Below are 8,836 nucleotides of genomic sequence, written 5' to 3' on the forward strand. Positions count from 1 at the left end.
CTGACCTGGAACTAGCTCTTGTAGACCAGGCTGGTCTCCAACTCACAGAGATCCACCTGCCTCTGCCTCCCTAGCGCTGGGATTAAAGGCATGGGCCACCACCTCCTAGCTTCTGGCTGTTGGGATTAAAGGTATGTGCCTAATTTCTATGGCTTGTGGCTGACTTTGCTTTCTGAATCCTCAGGCAAGCTTTAATAAATCATGATTAAAAATATTATTTTTTCTTTAAAAAAATTCTTTTTCTTAAAAAAATTATTTTTTCTTTAAAAAATAAGTCATGATTAATAATATATCACCACAGGATAAAGCACTTGCCATGAAAGTGTGAGGACCAGATTTCAGACCCCCAAACCCATGCAAAGCCAGACACAGTAGTGCTCATGTCTGTAACCCTAGCATGCCTAAGATGGGGCAGACAGGAGACTGTCCAGAGCTCACAGCCAGCTAGCCTGGAGTCCAAGGAAGGCAAGGACTAACATCAAAGGTTGTCCTCAGACCTCCACTCACACAAAGCACACCTGGGCATAGTGGTGGGTGCACACTTGGTAGGAGGATCAGGAATTCAAGATCACCCTCAGCTTAGTGGGGTCAAGGCCAGCTTTGGCTAGATGTCTAAACAGAAAAAAAGTTAATTTTAACAAGAGTAATGAGTCATCAATGGCATCTTCAAACATTAAAAGTGAAGTATTTGTGGAATGTGCTGAGTTCCAGGGTTGGTGTTTTGTTTTCTAAGAGAAGGTCTCACCTAGCATTTCCGCCAACAGGAGGAACCTTCTCTCTAGACAGTTGTAATAAGTTTTTAAGTTCTTCTCTTTCAGAGACATGAAACTGAGCTGACCCTCGCTCAGCCCCTATACTGAAACATGTAACAAATGTTCCCAAGCCTGCAATGCACACATGCACTTGTTTAAATTAGACATGGTTCATGACTCTATTCCAAAGCATTTTATTGTTCTTTAAAAACGGAATGTGCATGGCTAACAGTCATGACCTCTGACCCCAGCCCCAGCAGACAGTGCCAGAACCCCAGGAGCGTCTGTCTTGAGGCCTCTGTTTCTCTGTCCTCACCTGGCCAGTCCGAGCCCAACTGTAGCTTCTGTCCACTTCCTGATGACACCCAAAGCAGGAGCGACTGCACCTGCACACACGAACCATCTAAGCCCCAAGTGATTAAAAGGTTACACGGTTATGCACATTTACAATACATAGAAAAATAATAATTAGGATTTATACAAATTAGATTTTTACAAAACAACATCACTACAAGAAATACATTTACATTCAAGCACGAAAATGTGAACATATGTATGTGGGAGTGAAGCTGAGAAAAGACTTTTATTTCAGAATACCGGGTGGGGAGGGAGGCACAGGGGAAGCGCTCCTTTACTGGACACACATGAAGTCTGAATTTGCCAGCATTTTCCTGCTTCTGTGTAGTTTCCCAAGGGCTCACACAGCTGTTCCTCTCTCCAGGTTCTGTTTAATTTCTGCTGTGTACTTCCCGTAGAACCTCTCTGCTTTCTTGTTGAACTTGGCATTCCTCTCATTGATGTAGTCAATGTCAGCATCGTCATTGTAGGGTCGTCTCCGGCTGTATTTGTCTCGCTTTTCAATTCTGGGGGAAGGGAGGGAGTTAGGAGGTTCAGAATCACCTTCTCCAGACCTCTTCAAGCTCAAACTCAAAGATCCACCTGTCACTGCCTCCCAAACGCTAGGATTGAAGGCGCTGACCACCAGGGCTGGTCTAACTGCCTTCTTATTTGATCTTAAAACATGGACAAAAAGTTCAGCATTTATAATACAACACCTTCAGGGACAACAAAAAAAAAAAAGCAGGAGCAGTTTTCATCAGCTTCAGGTCATGATCTAATTAACAGAAGCTCAGTGTAAGCGACCCAGCAACTGCAGCCTGTGCTCACAGCACTTCTGAACACGTTAAGATCGTGGAAGCCCACACCTGTAATCTGAGCGATCAGGAAGCAGAGGCTGGAGGACAGCCACCTGCTGGAGACCAGCCTAGGCGATATAATGAGAACCTGTCTCAAAAATCCAAAACAAGGGCTGGAGAGATAGCTCAGAGGTTAAGAGCACTGTTCTTCCAGAGGTCCTGAGTCCCAGCAACCACAGGGTGGTTCACAACCATCTGTTATGAGATCTGGTGCCCTGTTCTGGTGTGCAGACACACATGGAAGCAGAGTGTTCTATACATAATAAATAAATTATTTTAAAAAATCCAAAATAAAAACAATGTTTCTAAAGATGCTAAAAATAGGGACAAAAAGTGTGACTCTTGGCTAAAGCCCCCTAACAATTCTATCAGTGATGACAAGCACTGTGCAGAGTGTGTGGTATACACCGCTGCATCCTGGACCATCTGTATGGTCCTAAAACATAAATGCAGTCCCCTCTATCAGAAACAAATATGGTTTGTTGCCTAGGGAGGCAGAGGCAGGAGGATCTCTGTGAGCTTGAGGCCAGTCTGGCCTACATAGTGAAATTCTATCTCAAAAAAAAAAAAAAAAAAAAAAAAAGTAATAAATATCGCCGGAGCGATCTCTGCACTACTTGAGTTCCAACCCAGACTGGGCTACATGAGGCCCGTCCTAAACAAACAGGAACAAAATGCTAACTATTAATTTGAATTGGAAACCTACCCCTGGCCTTGGTATTGAAGCCTGGTCCAGCTGACTGGGATACTAGAAGGTGACGGAACCTTCATGTCAGGCTTATAAGAGGCGGGTGGTCGCCTCTTGTAAGGGTGTGCCCTTGAAAGGACATCAGGACTCACCTTCTCCCCACCAACCTGCCGGCTTCCTAGTCGTCACGAGCTGACTAGGCCTCCCAGCATGCACTTCTGCCATGACCCACTGTGCTACCACGAGCCCAAGACAATGGACTGAGCTCTAAAACCGGGAGCCAAAATAAGTTCTCGGAGGCATTTTGCTCCAGTGACAGAAAGCTGATGGGCACTGTGACAGTCTGATTGCATCAATATTCCTATGGGCTTAGCCTGTTACTTGCTGTCCAGCTTCAAAACCATCAGATTTGGGGTCAGAAATGAGCTGGTGTCAGCTCTGTGATCTTTAAGTCATCTAAGAGTATCAGCCTTAGATCCACACCTCACCCACTCTCTCTTGTGAAATATGGAACATTCTAGACTGCCCTTCTGAGTACTTACTGCTTTTCCAGATCTAAAACCATCCTGTCAATTTCCTGTGAGGAAGGCACATGTGTCCCATGGAGAAGACTGTTGGATGTCGGGAAAAAATCTTCTCCACTGAGAAGACAACAAGAAGAATTTCTGGTCAAACATGAGTGCTTCAGTCTCCAATTTCAATATATATACATGTATTGGTGATAAGAGCGGATACATAAATATACTTATTTACACAGCAAAGGTAACGGAAGAAAAGAAGATGCAGGTGTGGAAGAGATGAGCCAGGCTGGGTGAGCATGCCTATAAAGCCAGCCCCAGGCAGGACTCTGGGTCCCAGGCCACCCCGGCTCACACAACAGCTTTATCTTCAGATGCATAAACAGTAGCCAGTATAAAGGACTTGTCTAAGGTTATTTCTCTGCATCAAAACAAGAGCCTGGCTGGGCATGGCAGCACATGCCTTTAATCCCAGTGCTTGGGAGGCCAAGGCAGGCAGATCTCTGAGTTGCAGGTCAGCCAGGGCTACACAGAGAAACCCTGTCTCGAAAACAAACAACAACAAAACAAAAAACAAAACAGGATTCTACCCCACCTGCCACAGCCATGCCTGCCCATAAACCTCTCTGCTTTCACACCACAGCTATGAGCAGCTGAGAATGAAGACCATTGAGGCCCTTAATTCCAAACATTTACCATCTGGTCCCTTCTAAAGCTGAGCTGCCCCAGCACCAAAGCGCGCAGTTCTTACAAGAGCACCTCGCTCTGATGACCTGGAGTTAGCCACCTGAAAGTCTCCAAGGGGAATTAGGGCTTAACTACTTTGTGATGAAGAGAACAGTAACTAAGTTATCAAAACAGACTATCAAAAGACGGCCACTGATAATCCACATGTCACCATTAAACTGAGTTTGGTCAGGCAAGTTGGTGAACACCTATAATTCCAGCACTCAGGAGACTGAGGCAGGAGGATGCTGTGAGTTCAAGGACAGCCCAAGCCACACAGTAGAAACGTCTCAAGTAAGCAAACAACTAGTTTAACTAGTTTGTATTTACACATGTCTGTAACAATCTACTTGTACCCATCTCCAAGGACAACCTTGAACTCCACCCAGTAACTTACTGCTTTTCTCTCTGTCGTTCATAACTTTCCATGTCAGGTTTGATCTGCTTGGTCAGCCGGTGATACTGGCGTAACTGGGCAGCAGCATAATCTAAACAAAATGAGAACCAGAGGTAATCTATGTCCTCAAAATATTATTGTCCTATATGCAGAGGATACTAGCCTAAGCACAGCCTCTACCCTGAACGGGCTAATAGGAAAACTGGCTAATTCTGTCAGGGGTGGTAACACACTCCTGTAAACCTGCCACTCAGGAGGTTGAGGCAGGAGGATCCTGAGTTTGTAGACTGCCTGGGCTACATAGTGAGACTAAACAAAATGGCAACAACAAAAGTTAAGGACCAAAGCAGCCAGCAGAGTGACAAGCAGCCCTGGGTTCTACGTTGACACACCTGCGTTCTCCTTGGCCTCCCAGAATATTCCATGAATGAAGTTCAAGGGCTTGTGCTCTCACTAAAGCAGAAGCCTTGGTCCAATAGGGCCCATTCAGTAAAGCAGAGACCAGCACAGGTCAGCTGTACCTGAAAACCCCAAGTCAGGGTTCTTCCTCTTCTTCCTCCTCTCCCATCTCTCAGCGTCCTCTGCGCTGATCTCCAGAAGCTTCACTTTCTCGTAGTCTTCCCCTCTCGCTGCACACTCCTGAAAAGACAGACAACGTTGAGCCCAGGATGACCTCAAATTCAAAGCAATCCTCCTGCCTCAGCCTCCCAAGTGCTAAAACTATAGACATGACCCATCATGTCCAGCTATTTGACCTATTTTAAATGAAAAGAGCTAATAAAAATATCAAGAAAAAGGCCATCACGATGGTCCATCAGGTAAAGGTGTTTGCTGCCAATCACGACCACCTGAATTCTACATCAGGCCTCACATAGTGGAAGGAAACAACTGACTCCTAGAATTTGTCCTCTGTCCTCCACTCTTGTGTCCACACACATACAAATAAAAATGTAATAAAATAGCCCAGTGGTGGTGGTGCACACCTTTGATCCCAGTACTTGGGAGGCAGAGGCAGGCGAATCTCTGTGAGTTCGAGACCAGCCTGGTCTACAAGAGCTAGTTCTAGGCAGCCTCCAGCCTCCAAAGCCACAGAGAAACCCTGCCTCAAAAAACCAAAAAAAAAAAAAAAAAGAAAAGAAAAGAAAAAGTAGTAAATTTAAAATACACAGCAACAGACAGGAGCAGGTGTCAGATGTGTTTTTAATGTTTTGTAGATGTTAACTCACAGAATTCATAATTCATTGAGTAACCATTATTATAGTCCTTGACCTATAGACAAGTAAAATAAGGTTCAACCGGGCAGTAGTGGCTCACAGCTTTAATCCTAGAACCAGGCAGGCGGATCTCTGTGAGTTCCAGGATAGCCAGGGCTACAAAGAAAAGCCCTGTCTCGAAAATCCAGAAGTAGGATGGGGGAGGAAAAGAAATAAGGTTCCCTGAGGTAAATGACTCGCCCACCTACTCAGCTACCAGGATCTCCTGTCTCAATGGAAGGGGCAGCCAGGGCTTCCTAACCTTTTTCTTTTCTTCCTCCTGCAGTTCCCACTCCAAACGCGCTTTCTTGGCTTCCCAGTTTGCAGGCAACTTAAGTCTTTTGTCTTCTTCCACAACTTCCTGGTGATTTAACTTACGAGCTTCAGTCTAAAACCATAAGACAAAAAGGCAGTCAGATAAAACAAAGGGGCCCAAATAGACCCTGTCTTCTCTGCAGTGACTAAGGGACCCCATTGAATGCCAAAAGCAATAAAGACCACCCAGAGATTTTAAGCACAGGAACAGACTCATAAAGGTATACCACTGAATGAGACTGCTGGACTGCAAAGTTCCGCTGCTCTAGAGCCTGTTCGGTTGGGTGGTCCCTTTATTATTAGAATAAAGGTTGGCAAAGTGCCCTCACTGAACCATACCATAGTACAGTGGCAATCAAAGGCATTATACTTTACTTAAAAGCTATTTTACAAATTTGTTGTGTGTGTTTGTATGTGGATACACACATACCATGTGGTTTGTGTGCGCATCAGAGAAACTCCCAGGCATTAGCTCTTTTTCCCACCATATATATGGGGTCTGGAGATCAAACTTAGGACCTCAGGCTTAACAGCAAGTGCTGGCACCAGCTCAGCATCTTCCTGGCCTGGAAGGTGCTCTACATTTAGCCCAGTTTTTTAAAAAGCCTCAGTTTGGGTTTTGGACAGTTTTAATACCTCTTTATCTCAAATCCTTTCATATGTCAGTATTTTAGGTTAGTCCACAACAAGGGAAAGAAATTTCCACTTTAGGTAGTAAGAGCTCTTATTCAGGTCAACTTACTGTGACCTGTGTAAAATTAGCATGTTTCAAACCACACTCTAATGTACTACAGTGTAACCTCAATCTCCATTTGTAGTAAAGGAGACTATAAAGTTCCTAAGCACAAAAATAGCAGGCAAAAGCCACAGAGTATATTAATTTAAGCCCGTCGTTGGTGGCACACGCCTTTGATCCCAGCATTCATGAGGCAGAGACAAGTGGATTTCTGTGAGTTCAAGGCCAGCCTGGCCTACAGAGTAAGTTCCAGGATAGGCTCCAAAGCTACACAGAGAAACCCTATCTGGGGGGGGGGGGGGGGAGTGTATTAGTTTAAGGAAAACTCAACTTAGATGTTACTTAGGCCACAGGCTTGTGACCTTTGGTTCAGGAAGCCAGGTTTCCAAAGCTCCCAGGCACATGTTCTGTAAGCCAACATTTAAACACAATGATTTGTTACATTAACTTTTTCTGGACAGAGATATTTTCTGGGATTGGAGCTCTTGCTTGGCATATGAACACTGGTTTTGAGTATTTATTGTGGGTGTAGTATATATTCATATGTGTACACACATGTCCAAGTGCACATCCATATATATGAGGCTAAGATTGATGTTGGGTATATTCCTCGGTTGCTCTCCACCTTACATATGGAGGGAAGGCTTCTCACTTGAACTCAGAACTCAGTGCTTTGCTAGCATGGCCGATCAGTCAGCCTGCTCCAGAGGCTGGGATTAAAGGCAGGCCACCACACCCACCAGTAATTGAGTTCTGGGTGTCTCAACTCTGGCCTTTATGCTTTTGAAGCAAGTGAGTTTAGTTTTGATCCACGGTATCTAGAACAGTGTTTCTCAACCTGTGGGTTTTGACCCCTCAAGGGTCACATATCAGATATTTATATTACAATTCATAAAGGTAGTAAAATTACAGTTAAGAAGTAGCAAGCAAATAATTTTGTGTCGGGGGGGGGGGTCACCACAACATGAAGAATTTAAAGGGTCAAAGCATTAGGAAGGCTGAGAACTTTTTGTTTGTTTGTTTTTCTTTCGAGACAGGATTCTCTGTGCCCTTGGAGGCTGTGGTGGAACTAGCTCTTGTTCGCGAGCGCTGGGATTAAAGGTGTGTATCACCACCGCCCCGCTAAAGTGAGGAAACTCACTTAAGAAGCTTCTCCCTATTTCTAGCTAAATAGTTCCCTATATGAAAATGAGTGATTTGTTAGAATCATGGGGCAGGGGAGCTGTTGGGAAGAGAACCAGCCAACCGCAGATAAACCACCTCCCGCGGATGGGACCTGGGAGGGGCGAGCGGGTGTGGCTTTTGACCTGTGTCCCGGCGATGTCACCGGAGTCCAGACCTGAGATCCTCCGGTGCCGGGGCCCAGCCCCGGAGTCTGGCGAGCCCCGCGCCCGGCCTGGCCCGCGTCCCCGCCACTCACCCGCTTCAGATGCAGCTCCCGGAACTTGCGCAGTCTCTGCTCGCGCTTCTGCGCCGCCAGCTCCTCGGCCGCCGAAGGCCGGTCTTCCGCGCCGCCCGCGGGCACCTGCGATCACAACCAGCCCCGGGCTCGGCGTCCGCTACGGCCCCGGCCCCAGCCCCGGCCCCGGCCCCAGCCCCGGCCGACACCCCGGCAGCCACCCGGACAAAACCCTACGCCAGGCCGATGATACTCACCTCGGCTTCGCTCGCAGCCGCCATTACAGACTCCGCTGTACTTCCGGCAACAACCCCGAGTACTTCCGCCGGCTTCTAGGCCGCCGCTGCAAGTCCCACCTCTTCCTTCTGGCCGCGGATTTTTCGGGCCTGCCCCGCCCCTTTAGTCGTTAAGCGTGGTGGTGCGCAGGCGCAGATTGCGCAGGCAATGTCCCGGATGGGCGAGTCACCTGGGTGGAATGCCGCTGGGGATCCTGGGGCACCGGCTCACAGAGCCTTGAGTGCAGTCGGTGTTAGGTCGCTTCCCCAGAGCAGACACTTGTCTGATGTTTCTGACTGCAGGAGAGCAGGGCCCACTCGATATTGTTCCTCGTGTCCCGGTGCCACAGTAACTACCGAAGTCTCTAAGATAATGCAGGAATACCGCAGGATCTGTGGAACGTGTTCCTTTCTAATGTGACAACTACAAATGACAAAGTCATTGCCCAGTGTAAAGACAGTTGAGCACAAACAGCTGTGGAGGCATCCCACACTCCTGGCATCCCAGCAGGTGGAAACAGGAGCGTACCAAGTATGAGGCTCGCCTGGGCTACACAGTGACTTAGCCAGTGCTACAAGGC

The 8,836-nt window shown here is 46.9% G+C and overlaps 1 protein-coding gene across 1 annotated transcript; it reads right to left on the reverse strand.

The window, feature by feature from the left end:
• Window positions 1–930: 930 nt before the first annotated feature.
• On the reverse strand, window positions 931–8,527 carry Syf2 (SYF2 pre-mRNA splicing factor). Its single transcript, XM_027399666.2, has 7 exons — window positions 8,238–8,527; window positions 8,002–8,106; window positions 5,793–5,918; window positions 4,799–4,916; window positions 4,278–4,368; window positions 3,179–3,277; window positions 931–1,615 (listed from the first exon to the last, which is right to left on the reverse strand). Exons 1-7 carry the CDS (start codon window positions 8,259–8,261, stop codon window positions 1,450–1,452), a joined length of 729 nt encoding a protein of 242 aa, XP_027255467.1. The 5' UTR covers window positions 8,262–8,527; the 3' UTR covers window positions 931–1,449.
• Between the last annotated feature and the right edge of the window lie 309 nt (window positions 8,528–8,836).

This window comes from Cricetulus griseus, chromosome 2 (assembly GCF_003668045.3).
Source record: "Cricetulus griseus strain 17A/GY chromosome 2, alternate assembly CriGri-PICRH-1.0, whole genome shotgun sequence".
Lineage (NCBI taxonomy): Eukaryota > Metazoa > Chordata > Mammalia > Rodentia > Cricetidae > Cricetulus > Cricetulus griseus.